This window comes from Spermophilus citellus (genome assembly GCF_964194105.1).
Source record: "Spermophilus citellus genome assembly, chromosome: 7".
Taxonomy (NCBI): Eukaryota; Metazoa; Chordata; class Mammalia; order Rodentia; family Sciuridae; genus Spermophilus; species Spermophilus citellus.
In genome coordinates, this window is record NC_138188.1 from 98,015,727 (window position 1) to 98,029,827 (window position 14,101).

Sequence of the window (14,101 nt, forward strand, 5' to 3'; positions counted from 1 at the left end):
ATGAGCACTAATCTACTGACAATATTTGGATCCCACCCCTCTTTTTAAAGCTCTGTGTTCCCCCTGACAGAATCACAGCCTCTGGGACAGGAATTCCGTGTTTTTCCTTTGCTAGCAAATCAGTTAAACTCTTTTCCTTTTTCTAAAACCATTGTTCTCCTTATTGGATTGCCAATGGAGACAAGGACCTTCGTATCAGGACCACATAGCAAGATAGGTCTTTGACCTCTGGAAACCGTTAAGCACCCTCCAGTAGTAAGGTACTAGTCCGCGGCACAGTCGTTAAAGCAAGGGTGTTTCAGTAACCCAGCAGGCTTGATCAACAGTTCACCGCCCGCAGGGGCGGGAAAGGCCAGTAGCGCCTACAATTCCCAGCAGGCGCCGCGGCAGCGGCCTTCACGCACGCGCTGCCCAGACCCTGGGAAAAGGACTCCGCCGCGGGGCTTCTGGGAAAGAAAAATGGCTGCGCCCTGGCTACGGCTTGGAATGGAGCACCTCTTTAAGATGCCCGCGGCAATGGGGCTCCAAGGCCGAACTTACAGCACGTCCCAGACTTTTGCTGAGGTACTACGGCTGCCGAAGAAGCAGCTGACCAAGCTAGTGTACCCGCTGCAGGAACTCGAGCAGCACCTTGTTCCGGACTCAAGGCCCGACCTTCACCTGAGGGTCTTCGACCCTAGCCTGGAGGATATCTCGAGAGCGCAGTGTGTTTTCGCTTCCTCCGCCCGGAACCGTATTGAGTACATCAGTTCCGCGGTGCGGCTAGATCACGCCCCGGACCTCTCCCGACCTGAGGTGAGAGCTGCTGCTGCTCAGGTTCACGGTCCCCAAGATATTAAACCTCAGACCACCCGAGTACCGCCTGCCGCAGGTCTTGGAGGAGGCTTGCGGGGCGGGCGGTTACCACCACTGGTTTCTCATCACCCAGGGGAGAGGTTTTCTGGCTTTGTGTGGGCGCATGTTTTAGATAACCGTATATATAGTTTTGCTGGGGATGTGACTCAGTGGTAGAACGCTTGCCTGGTACACTTGAGGCCTCTGAATTGAATCCCCAGCACCAAAAATAAAGACGAAAACACATATAGTTTTAATTATTATGATGATGGATACTGAAGACTTTAAGAGGTTTTGAAACATGAACTAAGCGTTCAAAAAGAAAATTCTGTCCTTTTATTTTTTTTCCTTTTTAATTGAAGTGTAAAAACTTGGTGAGACAAATTAGAAGTTAGGGAAGGAGACATCATATAGATTCATAAATGAGATGATCCTTATCAATATGTAATTTTCACCCTATCTAAATTTCTCATCATCTGCAGGAATAATTATCTGTAGATAGGAATAACGAGAGACTTAAACTTTCATTAGTGAAATTTCGGAGTGTGCATTTTCTCCTTGTTCTACAATTTAACAATGTATTTTGTTTTGAGTTTGCTGAAAGGCGGTTCAGATCGCCTTTGCCATGTAAATAGAACACTGCCCTGAAATTTTTCTTCTAAATTATGTAGAACTGCTATAATTAATGGACTTTTGTATACTATTGTTTTTTCTTATCATTCATTTTGAAGGACTAACAGTTTTGTAGAATATGTGGCATCTCCTGACCCCTGTCTACTGAATGCCTCCCAGTCATACTGATAACCAAAAATGCCCTTGAAGATTTCCAGAGTGTCCTCCAAGGAGCAGTTCTGACCTCATTTAGAACTGATTGGAGGTGTCTACTCTTAAGCAAAGCCACGTGTAGTGATGGTGATTCTCAAGAATATTTTGTTGCTTCCCACATTACAGAGGAGAAAATCTTTTTAAAAAAAATTTTTTTGTGGTTGTAGATGAACAGAATGCCTTTTGTTGTTGTTGTTTATTTTTATGTCTAACTCAGTGCCTCACATATGCTAGACAAGTGCTCTGCCACTGAGCTACAGCCCCAGCCTTAAAATCTTAATTGGAAATAAAAAGATCAAGGGGGAAAAAAAAAAAAAACTCTGAAATACCATGGAGTTACAGTATACTGTGGTAGTTTTGAGAAAATGTGCTTCCAAGCATGTAGTTGTATTTTTGAGCCAGTTCTGTTGAAATAACTTTTTGTTGTTGTTGTTGTTACTCCAGAAAGCTTAATAAAACATGCAGGTATTCTTGGGCTGGGGATATAGCTCAGTTGGTAGATCAAATCTAGGGCCTTGCATACACAAGGCCCTAGATTTGATCCCCAGCAGCACCAAAAACAACAGCAACAACAACAACAAAACATGCTGATATTCTTGAGTAGTGTAATTCAAGGCACAGGTTCTGGATCTAAATGCCCCGATTTCAAATCCCAGCTCCTTCACTCTCACTATTTAATTTTGGGCCAGTTATATTTTCTCATTTCTAAAATGGGGATGATAATATTACCCATTTCATAGGGTTGTTATGAAACATAAATAGGAAAATAATGTTGAATGCTTACAGTTCTTAGCACTTTAAAATTATTCATAAATATTAGCTGTGTGCTAGAATGTGAGGTTTGACCACATAGAAGCCATTTTTTATGTGCCTTGACAATACTGAACAATTTGGTTCTGTAGGGAATGTGGCATTTAATAAACAAACTCAGTTCTCTTAGTGCTCAATTCTCTTCTTTTTTCTTGTGTAAGGTATGTTTTATAGGCAGAAGCAATGTTGGAAAATCGTCCCTAATAAAGGCTTTATTTTCATTGGCCCCGGAGGTTGAAGTTAGAGTCTCCAAAAAACCGGTACGTTGATATTTTTAAATACCAGTAGACTGTCTCACAAATTGACTAAGATGAGTAATAAATATTGGATGATAAATAATTGGTAAGTGCCTTGAGAAAAGATGTTTTTCAAAAGCTTCCTTTTTCCCTATTTTCCAAAGAGTTAACAAAGTCTTTTATTAGAATTGTATTATTTCCTTCTAAATAATGATCATCTAGTTCCATATAGGTTTTCGGGTAAACAGCTTCTATGTTTTGTTGCTTTTTTATTCCAGTAATCTTTTATACCTTGCTAATTTTCTCACTCTCTGACGCATGCACATTCTTACACATTTACCTGTCCCGCATATTGTGTTTACCCAAGACCAAACCATGTGCTTCTTATCCCTTTTGTCATTTTCCAGTTCCTTCTATTCTTTAAGGAGGCGGACTCTACCGATATCTAAGATGACATGTATATTCTCAAATCACCCTCACTTCCAATTACCATATCATTTGTCCTTGGCAAAACCACTGACTCCAATGCTCACTACTCCCTGATCCTTTCATTAAGCTTTTCCATGAGGCTTCATTAATCTTTTGTTCCTCACTTCTTGAAGTAGTTGATTCTCTGGATTTATCACTAAAGATTCCTTTCTTAACCTTCCCATCCTCACTCCTACCCTGCCTTACCATATAAACCAGCTAAACTATATAACTTCTAGGTAGAGGTGTATGGATGTAAGAGGACAATGGATGAAATTTATTCTTGACATTGTCAATCTCAGTCTTGTCAAGTCACATAATTCTAAAATTGTTTTCTGATGGACAAATAAGCCTATTGGAAGTTTAATCACCATTTATAAAAAAAAAAAACCTTTGATAATATTTTTTCTAAGATCAAAACAGTTAACTAAATTGTCTTTTCTTTTCATGATTAATAAATGTCCCATGGACACAAAATCATAAATAAACCACATATTACCTTTACATCAATTTTAGTTTTAAAATTATAGGACATGATTTAATGAGAGCACTAAAACTCACATAATAAAACATGAAAAACAACTATAGGAGAGCAATAATTTAGGGATAAGAAACTTATCAGGTTTTGGATCTAGATGTTACAAAAATCTGTTATGACTATGGCAATCACACAATTTAGAACAGACTGACGTTTTCCACGGAGAGTTAAATAGGCAAGACTCAAAACAACATTTTGACTGTATTTTTCCATATTTCTTATATGGAATCTAAAGCTCTTGATACGGATTCTATTTTAAGACAATGAATTGGAAGGAGACAGTAAGTATAAGCCAACCTTATATCCAGCCACTTCCCTTCTGTTTTCTTTTCCTCTGTCATCGTCAGAATCATATACGGGGCTTTTAATAAATGTTTGACACAGTTGAATAGAAAACATTCCAACACATGAAATACATAAAATACATATTTTAAGTCAGCTTTTATTTTTTCATTTATCAGGGTCATACAAAGAAAATGAATTTTTTCAAAGTTGGAAAGTATTTTACAGTTGTGGACATGCCAGGTTATGGCTATAGAGCACCAGAAGATTTTGTTGACATGGTAGAGGCCTATCTAAAAGAACGAAGGAAGTAAGGAAATTTATTTTCTTATAGTAGTTAACACATTTAATCCCCAAATACATTTTTTATCAGTGGAATATTCTGCACATGATGAACATTTCACTTTTATGAAGTGACTTAATTTAGAAGGTCCATTTTATTCTCATAATATTCTATGATATAATATTTAGGAAAAAGGTATGTTTGTTTGGCTTCTGCCTATAGGTGTCTATAATCTTAACTTCAAGTGTTTTCCTAAATTGAAACTCTAGAGTACTTCAGCAGTTTGTTCATTTTTTAAAAAACCAAACTCTTAATTTCTGAAAATGAAAATAATTGGTTAATGTGTTATTTACCAGATTTAAATAAACTATAGTAAATTCAGATTATTTTTAAAATACCTCAGCTTTATCCTCTGAAAATGTTATCTTTACTTTCATGTCTCTTTTGGTAGTGAAATGACAGTTGTTTCGGGAATTGCACAATATAGAGAAAACTATTAAATTTCTGAAATGTAAAAATTTGTGTAGGACTGGGGGTGTAGCTCAGTGGTAAAGTGCTTGCTGAACATGCTAGAGGCTCTGGTTTTGATCTCTAGGCCCACCAATTTAAAAAATAAAGTTTGGTACCAATCTTGGTTTTATAGCTTTACATAGGAAGTAAGGTGAAATATTTACAAAAGAAAATGTAATATATCATGTATCTGGTTTCGGTTTATCTGTTTGTCTTAATATTTAAAAAGTTAAACATTTCTATAATGTATAGTAAAATTGGATTTGTGTCTCCCCCCCCCAAAAAAAAAAAAAAACAAACTTTAAGGTCTTAGAAGAAGGGACTTACTCATCAGAACAAAAATCCCAGTCAGACTTATGTTCAATACATGCTTATTGAAATAAATTAATATTTGGCAAATTAAGTTATTGAAAGTAAGCAGCCTTGAGACCTATTAAACTATAAGATAAACTTCCTGATTAATTTTTGTCGGAGACCAGCTCCAACAGGGGGTCTCAGGAGACGAACGGATGGTGAGGAGTCGGCGAAAGAGGGGTGGAGAAACAACACAGACACCAAAGTGAAGGTGTTGATCCCAATCTTTACTTGTGAAGTTGATCATATATACTTTTCATTTTGGCAGGCTCACAGTACTTTGTAGTTACAAAACAGGAATCATTAGTCAAAGAAACAAAATATTACGTAGCTACAATTAGAATAGAAGAATGTATCTTGGCTTATGAATAAGCAAGCATTTGTACTTTCAGTTCGTGTTTTGCTTTGAGCTGTTTCTGCTTAGTTAACTTTTAATAATAGTTAGAAATGTCCCAAACTATTGGCCTATACCTTGACTATTCTTTCTTGACTTACTGACTGGAACCGGTGCCATGGTTACAGCAAGTGGTTGACTTGTTATTAATTTTAATCAAACAAGAGTAAGAGCACAAACCATTCTGCACAGGAACAAGAACAAGTTGCCCAGTACTAAGCACTAATCTGTCTTCTGAACATTAATTTTTCTTCTCTAGATTTTAATTTAATTTCTCAAAAACCTCCTTGACAGGAATACAGGGAGTTTTTCATTAGACATTAACAATTTACACTCCACAGCTGAATTATTGCATTTAGAGCAAACAGATCTATTCTTTAGAAGTAGTTGCATTAATTGGGAAAGTCGTGTTTTTTCCTTCATACTTAATGGTCATATGAGAAGTCGAAACTATACTTATTAAAGGAATACAAAAACAAACTAGCCCATTCCCAGAAACATACTGCGCTCCTCCAGAGGATGGACGCCTTGCGCCATCCACCTCAGTAGGGCCTTGCCATTGCCTGAATCAGGGGAGGGGTGCAACAAATTTTAGAATTCCTTTTGTCTAAACAAATTTTTAAATTTTGGATCAAAAATACTCAAAGGGAAATTTCTTAATATAGTAAGGATGAATAGGAAGAGAAATGAATGAATATATCTTATACTGCCATTAATCTTTTCTTCTTTCTTATAGTTTGAAGAGAACATTTTTATTAGTGGATAGTGCTGTTGGAATTACAAAAACAGACAATATTGCCATAGAAATGTGTGAAGAATTTGCATTACCTTATGTGGTAAGTCTTTCTTTGGACTCATGTTTGCAGTTAGAAACATCAGTTCTGTTTGGCTATATATGTGTGCAAACATTTAAATGAATGAATAGGTCTTTCCCTCTCAAAATACAAAGGAAAGTGCCTTTATGTTGGCACTTTATATAGAGTGGCACTTTTGTTCATTTTTCTTTCTCTCAGTTTTAAGTTTTTTAAATTATAATTAAAGTAAAAGTGTTTTAAGCTGTTCATTTAGTGTTTCTAAGTGCTTTGCTTTTCCTTTTTTTTTTTAATATGGAAATAAAACATGTTAATAGCTCTTTAACAGCAGCTTGGCAGATAATACTTACCAAATGTAATAGAAGTACAAACTGAAAATTTTGTGAACTTATTTTGGAATTTAAAAATCATTCCAAGAATATAGCAGACTCCAGCACACACAGTATGATTTTTGTACCCTTAAAGAAACAGAATTTCTTCTGGGAATATCTTACTAACACTGTTTCTGTCATCTCACCTAGAATAAAATACAGATTAGCAGGCTAGAATCCATATTAATTTTATTTCCTTATATTCCAGATAAAATAGCATTCTTAAAGTTCCTTTATAAAGAAAAGTGAAGAACTTAATGACCTTAGTTTATTTTCCACCAAGTGTTAGAAAACCACTAAAATAGAACAGTGGAGTTTAAATCAAATCATATTAAAGCCACTTTTTTTTATCTTCTTTAGGTTGTGAAAATCTTGGGGTTTGCAAAAATTCTGTGAATCAGAATAACTCATAAGGCATCAAAGGATGATAGTCTTACATAGTAAAAATGCCTAAATATTGTCAAACTGATTTTATTAAGTAATAGCTTTCATAATTTTGTATCATAGGTACCAGTTTGTAAAATCATATACTAAGCTTTAACTGAGGAAATGTGAATATATATATATACACACACACACACACACACATAAATTCATATATATTTTTACATGTCCATGCATGTATGTATTTCAGCACATTTGCCTTTATGAGGAAAGACTCCTATTTGAATTGATTCATAGGTCATTAGAAACCATACACTTTTCTGCTTCTCACTCCTTTTGCCATTAGCATTTTTATTTGTAAAAGGCATAAATGATTCATCACGAAATTTAATTTTATAGAAATTCTTCCAAGAAAACCTGATGGATCAGTGTTTTACATCTTAACTGATTTTTAAGCATCCATGCTTTAATGTTTCTCCAGTATATAGCTGTATTTGGACAAGTAAAATTCTAACATTTACCTGGGTTGTAACTATAATAGATAAAATCTACAAATAGCCCAATTTCAAATTTTTCTTTTAGAATATTACTTATTAGGCTGGACCATTTTATAACTCAAAATGGTCTTAAGTTTGCAGTTTTAATAAATCAACCTAATAATATTCATTTATATATCTTTTATCACAAGACATATTGTGATCATATGAAACAGCTGATGGCAATTACAAATATGGTTCCAGGATCCTTCTTATTAATCTTAAGTCCATGGTATGGTGGCTCTGTGTAATTAAAACACTGTTAAGGGCTGGGGTTGTAGCTCAGTGGTTGAGAACTTGCCTCACATGCATGAGGCACTGGATTCCATCCTCAGCACCACATAAAAAAATAAATAAATAAAACAAAGATCCACCGTGTGACCAGCACGCTGGTTTCATACAAGAGGTTCGTAGCATAGAAGTTAACTAGTGAAATCAAAATAAACACACAAGACTCAATTACCTTTTTCTTTGACCAGGTCCGAGACGGCCCTCCCTCTAGCTCTCGCCTCAAACCACCCCGTGGGGGCAGCAAGGCTTACTCAGGACTAGCAGGAGAGAGAGAGAGAGAGAGAGAGAGAGAGAGAGAGAGAGAGAGAGAGAGCGTGCGCGCGCGCAAGCGCGAGCGCATGCCAGGGAGTGATCTTTTATTGGGGAACAAGAAATTTAGGGGAAAATTCCATCCAATGAAGGTCGAGGGGGTCAGCATTCCAAGGTCAGGGTCAGTGATTGGTCTCAGGGTCAGTGGTCAGTCACACCCCCACACAGACAGGCTCTCAAACCTGGAGAGGGTGGGGATAGCTCCGACACAGTTTGGCCAGAATGCCTCACACCCAATCAGGGAGGTGCCCAATCACATGCAAGAATGGCTCCCCACACAAAGATATTGTGTCCATCTACAACTACAAAAACGCTAAAAAACAAATAACACTGTTAAATCATAGACACATAGTGTGCACTTTATACATATTAACAAATTTCATCTTCAGAGCAACTTCTTTCTGGGTTATTGTTTTTATTTTGTAGATGAGAAAATGGGTCTAGAAAGATTTAGAAATATGCATGGGTCACTTAGTTGAAAATTTGTAGTTAAAATGTGTATAACTGCATATTAAGAAATATTTTATTTCTAATTTTATTTCCCTATAGATGGTATTAACAAAAATTGACAAATCTTCCAAAGGACATCTTTTAAAACAAGTACTTCAGATCCAGAAATTTGTCAACACTCAAACACAAGGATGTTTTCCTCAACTGTTTCCTGTAAGGTAAGAGTTGAATTGTTCTAATAACTTTATATATTAAAAACCTTTAATATTAAGTAAGTGTTTCTTAAATTAAGGTATCACTTAAAATTTGAAAGACTATGTACTTAGCCATGATTTGTTGGTACAGTCTTTTAGTACTTATATATATATATTTTTTTTCCTTTTATTCTTTCTCATCGGATCTTCCTTGAAGGCATTTCATTTTATTTCTGCCTCAGCCTACCTCAACTCTAGACCATGGCAGAAATGAAAATTTGACTTTTTAAAAACAGCCACAATAAAGGTTTCTTTCTTAATTTCAAAGAGAAACAACTATGTTTATAATAAAAAGCCCAGTCAGGCTAAGAGGGACTAAATTTTTCCTTTTACATTTTTCCTTTAAAAAGGATAGATAGGAAGAAAAAAATGGTTCATATGAGTTCAGATTAAACAGTGGTAGCAGACAGAATGGTTATTTCCTGAGCTGGTAATTTTTGAGATGTTATGATGTGGTTTCATGACAAAGCATGGGTTTGTACTTTCATGGTGTGTCTTGGGTACAATAAGTAACATACTGTGGCAGAGATAGAGCACCCTCCTGGTGTTTCCTTTCTCTGACTTGTTTGTGGAAGGCACTATGCTAGTTGCTACGAGAAAATAATGAAACCGGATAAAACCTAGATGTCCATAAGCAGCCTTTTTAGGTCCTACCAATCTGGATCCGATTTAAATTATAATTATGAATATGCGTCTCAGAACCCTTCTGCCTTCATTCCTATAAAATGCTGTTCTCTTTTGATTTACATTCAGTTATCTATCCAGTTCATTTGTCTGTCTCACATATATAATGGAAATTCGTAGAGATTGGAGAGAAATCTTAATTCTTAGAGCTCTGGGCATTGTCATAAAAACAGCTATTTCTTTTAACTGTTTAATAAGAAGGAAGTGAGACTTCAGCTAAAAAGATCACTCAAACATAAGATTATCACATCATGGCTAAACAAAATCATTTGTTGAAAAATATTGTTTTAGTTGACCATAAGCTGAGTTTGAACTACCACATAATGTGACTGGAAGAAAATTTGGGTCTTTTTTTAGGCTACATCAGTGGACCTACAAGGCAGTGATCCAGGAATAGTCCCATATTTCTGTGGGCTGTGTGCCACTAGACCATTCCTGTCAGATTATGACTTGACATTAAGAACAATTAGGATGTCTGAAAGCAGATGGTTTTGAAGGAAGGCTATTAAGCATTCAAAATACTTCATTGATCCTCATAGTAAACATGCCGATTTCACAGACAAGGTTGCAAATCAGAGAAATTGAGAATTGCAGTTATTTGCTAAATAGTGGTCAGACCACTCAGATCTTACATAGCATAGTTCCTGTACTTCTTGGTTATGGCTTTTAAAGCAGCTTATTTCATTTTCTGAGTCTTTTCTCTCTCTGGTAAAAATGTGATGCTAGAATGTGATTGCTATACAGATGAGGCATATATGTTAAGTTTAATAATGCCAGTCGATAGTGGATGGCAGAGTCAGGCCTGTGACCCAGATTATCAGATTTCTGGTACTTTTTAGGGACATTTTCTTCTTTAGATAGGCCAACTTTCTCTGCCAGCCTGACCTTGGAATCACTGTTGCTACCATCCATCCTCAACACAGGTGATTAATGATTAAAGTCTTATACCACTCAAAATTTAAGAACTGATACATGACAGCCTACTGAGCTTCAAGAGCTTAAGCATTCACTCTAACAGTGACCATTTATAGGAATGTACTCACAGCTTTCAAAACCCCATGCAGAAAATAGGTATATGGACTTCTTGCTTTTACTTGCGTGACCAACCCTATGGTGAGGCCTTCAGAATAGAGTTTGGCCTATTCACAAATGGTTATTATAAAGAAATCAGGTATTCCTCGTTTGCTTGTGGTAGGAGAACGGTGAATTGTGTGGCAGACATTTAGTCTGGCAAGTTTTGGTTTTCAAGCTTGCAGGCAAAGGTCAAGTGCTAATCTTTATGTATGAACTCTAACCCAGCAGCCTAGAAAATATCAATGGTGAAAGGCTTCCCTAAGATTGAATACTGGGATCAATTTGTTTCATAAATGGTATGGAAGAAATATATAAGTAGGCACCATAAAATTGCTTCTGTATTTGTCTATGTGTAAAATTCCAAGTGAATGAGAACTGATTTTAAGGACAGAGAAAATTATGAGCTGACAGAAATGTTTGTTACACATAAATTCAGGGTTTCATACTGTTTGAACCATCCAACTTGTGTCTCTCTTTAAATGTTTATGTACGTGTAACTCCAATTATAAGAATCATTATGGGCTTTTCTCAAGGAAGCAACTTTGACCAAAGAAACTAAAATGCTTACTTAATTATGAAAGGAATTAGTGATACTGTAGGAAATATTCTACCTATATATAAAATCATAATGTATTTAAAAAACCTGAGAATTGATGTGGTTGAGCTCCATGGATAGATGGATGGATGGTCAGGAAGGTTGGGAGGAATGGCTTAATGATTGTATAGAGAAGATAGACAGGTAAACAAAACTCACAATAATGGAGGGTGATTTTTTAAAAAAGATAAAAAACCTAAAGAAAGTTCTGAATTATCAAGGTGGTGGAATTTTTTTATGAAAACAACAAACTAAAAATATCAAAACTAATTCTGGGAAATAGTAAAATAAAAGGTATAGTAAAGTTTTTAGAATTATGAGGGAAATGGAGCAGATACTGTGGATCATCAGATAATAAATCCTGTAAGAAGCTGAGGGAACAGAGTAAAGGCAGAACAAATTAAAAGACATTTTGCTTCATACATAGAATCACAAAAGTTTGTAAATAACTTTAAGTGAGATAATTAAGATCTGTTACTACCTCTGAGGTAAAGAAAAAAATTATTTTTCTTTTCTTTTCACAGTGCTGTGACCTATTCTGGAATCCATCTGCTGAAATGTTTTATAGCTAATATAACAGGAAATCTTAACTAATGGTATCCATTAGTTTCAAAGATGAAGTTTCAAAATTCTGTGTGCCACTAGAGTTCAACATCTAGAAAAATTTCAATATTGTTTTAAATGTTGTATATCTGTAACTTGCAGGAGGATCACTTCAGGAGATGCAAGGTTTAAACCTTGCATCTTCTCAAAATAAGAATGAATTGGTGCCTGGGGGACAAAAGGTTTATAAATAATTATCTGTTCAGTAGAACAAATGCCAGTTGGTTTTCCTATTTTAACAAACTGACAAGCAAGAGCATATTTTAAAAAATCCATAAAATGAAAACCTATTACTACTATGTAGAGAAAGGTTTGCCATGTTATTTATTGAGCTTATCTTTTAAAGAAAATGTCTATCATGTATATTTTTTTAATATTAAAATGGACTAAATAAAAGTAGCTGCTTTTCTGTTAAGCATTAATAGGTAAGTTGAAGGATACTGCTGTATGCTTATAATTAATTTTTTCCTAAGTCCTTAGTTGAGTATTAAAAGAATTATTCTTGGTAAAACTTGTCAGTCCATGTTGGAACACCAATCATTTCAGCCTGGAATCATTCACCTTTAGGTAAACCCAAGATTAGAATTTAAAAAAAAAACAAGAATTTAAGTTCCAGTTCTAATATCTAGGTCCTTGGGAAAATTACTTAGTTCTCTTAAATTCATTTGTAACTATAATGACATAAACAATATATTAAAATTAAAATAGTATTACATGAGGTGATATATGGCTACATATTTGTGAATTCAAACTAACCAAGGAATATAACAAAAGTCATAGGTATTTATCATAAAACATTGTCATTAAGGAATTGACATATTCTCTAGTGAAAAACAAAAATGAGCTTTAAGCAAGATTAATTTGTAAAGGAAAACGGAAGCAATGAAGATGATTAACCCAAAGGAACGTTAATGAAGTAGGAAAAAATGCTCAGCTGATAGTCCAACCCGAACCACTCTGGTTTTTATGATGATGACCAAAGTTTCTTTCAACTATAAAAATTTATGATTTTTGAACAAAAATGCCACTTCAGATGCTGAAACTTACACATAGGAAAACTGACTAGTTCAGTGGAATCACATCAAAGTAAAAGCAGCACCAAGACTGACCTTAAATTTTAATTCTAGGACTGGGTAGTTAGTTATGGCTCAGTGGTAGAGTGCTCGCCTAGCATGCATGAGGCATTGGGTTCAATCCTCAGCACCACATAAATATAAAATGAAGTTATTGTGTCCACCTACAACTAAAATTTTTTTTTAAAAATGTAAGGACCTTTCATTTTATCTTCTAAATTAGAAATTAGGATGTGAAATCTTCCAAGAAGTTTCTTGGGATAGTAAATAGGTGTTTGAATATTAACAATTCCCCATAAACCAGGCCCTAGGGTGACAAAGCTATTCCACACCAGCTTTTCTCTTACTAATTTACCTTCATTTCCCAATATGTAAAGGAAATACACAGGATACAAAGCCATTTAGACATTGATCACATTTCTAGATTGTCATGAATACAACATCCATGATATTGTCCTGGAATTTTTGGTAATTTTTCTTCAGAGTTATCAAGAAAAGAGATTTATGTTGGTTTATGGTCCTGGGGGTACAAGGTTGAGAGTTCTTATCTGGTGATAGCTTTCTTGCTAGCAGTCCTTAGGCTTCACATGGCAGAAGATGGAGTGGTGTGTGTATGTCACTGTCCATGTTTTAAGGCACCAAGTAGCTACTTACTGCCATTCGTCAAAAGGCCAGAAGGAATAGTTAGTCTAGAAACTAAGAACTCCAAATTAGAAACAGGATGTTTAACAGTGCTTCAGGAGAAAAGCTAACCAGTATTATATCATTGACTCTGGATTTGGGGGTCACTTTAATCAAAATTCCTGAGCTCCTTATTAAAATAAACATGTAGACTTCTGGCCTCAACCCTGGTCCATGTTTATCAATCTAGGAGAAGAGGCTATGATTCTATTTTTAAATAACTTATCAGGTGACTCCAAAAAGTGAAAAGTTCAAGAACCACTGATACAGATAAGTGAGAAAATGAAGAAAACAGATGGAAAGAACAAAGGTGGGTAAAAAATGGAAAGGAAATACAGAGGAAAAAAATGGTAGGATGGCTGAGGAAAGGAAGGATGTAGAATATGTGAGGGCACTGTATTCTTTTCCTGTCTCTGAAACATAAAACTTAAGGCTACCTGAGAAACATAT

General features: G+C 35.4%; 1 protein-coding gene across 1 annotated transcript; it reads left to right on the forward strand.

Moving 5' to 3' along the window:
- The first annotated feature begins 430 nt into the window (after positions 1-430).
- GTPBP8 (GTP binding protein 8) lies at positions 431-12,408 on the forward strand. The gene is made up of 6 exons (XM_081302720.1): positions 431-795; positions 2,631-2,729; positions 4,173-4,303; positions 6,271-6,370; positions 8,787-8,905; positions 11,819-12,408. The coding sequence occupies exons 1-6, from the start codon at positions 460-462 to the stop codon at positions 11,886-11,888; spliced, it is 855 nt and encodes a 284-aa protein (XP_081158846.1). The 5' UTR covers positions 431-459; the 3' UTR covers positions 11,889-12,408.
- Positions 12,409-14,101: the final 1,693 nt, after the last annotated feature.

Excerpts from the sequence above, each read along its gene's own strand:
- GTPBP8 (XM_081302720.1), top strand. The coding sequence starts at position 460 with ATGGCTGCGCCCTGGCTACGGCTTGGAATGGAGCACCTCTTTAAGATG. Across the intron at positions 2,730-4,172 it reads TTAGAGTCTCCAAAAAACCG|GGTCATACAAAGAAAATGAA; the intron begins GTACGTTGATAT and ends TTCATTTATCAG. Across the intron at positions 8,906-11,818 it reads CCTCAACTGTTTCCTGTAAG|TGCTGTGACCTATTCTGGAA; the intron begins GTAAGAGTTGAA and ends TTCTTTTCACAG.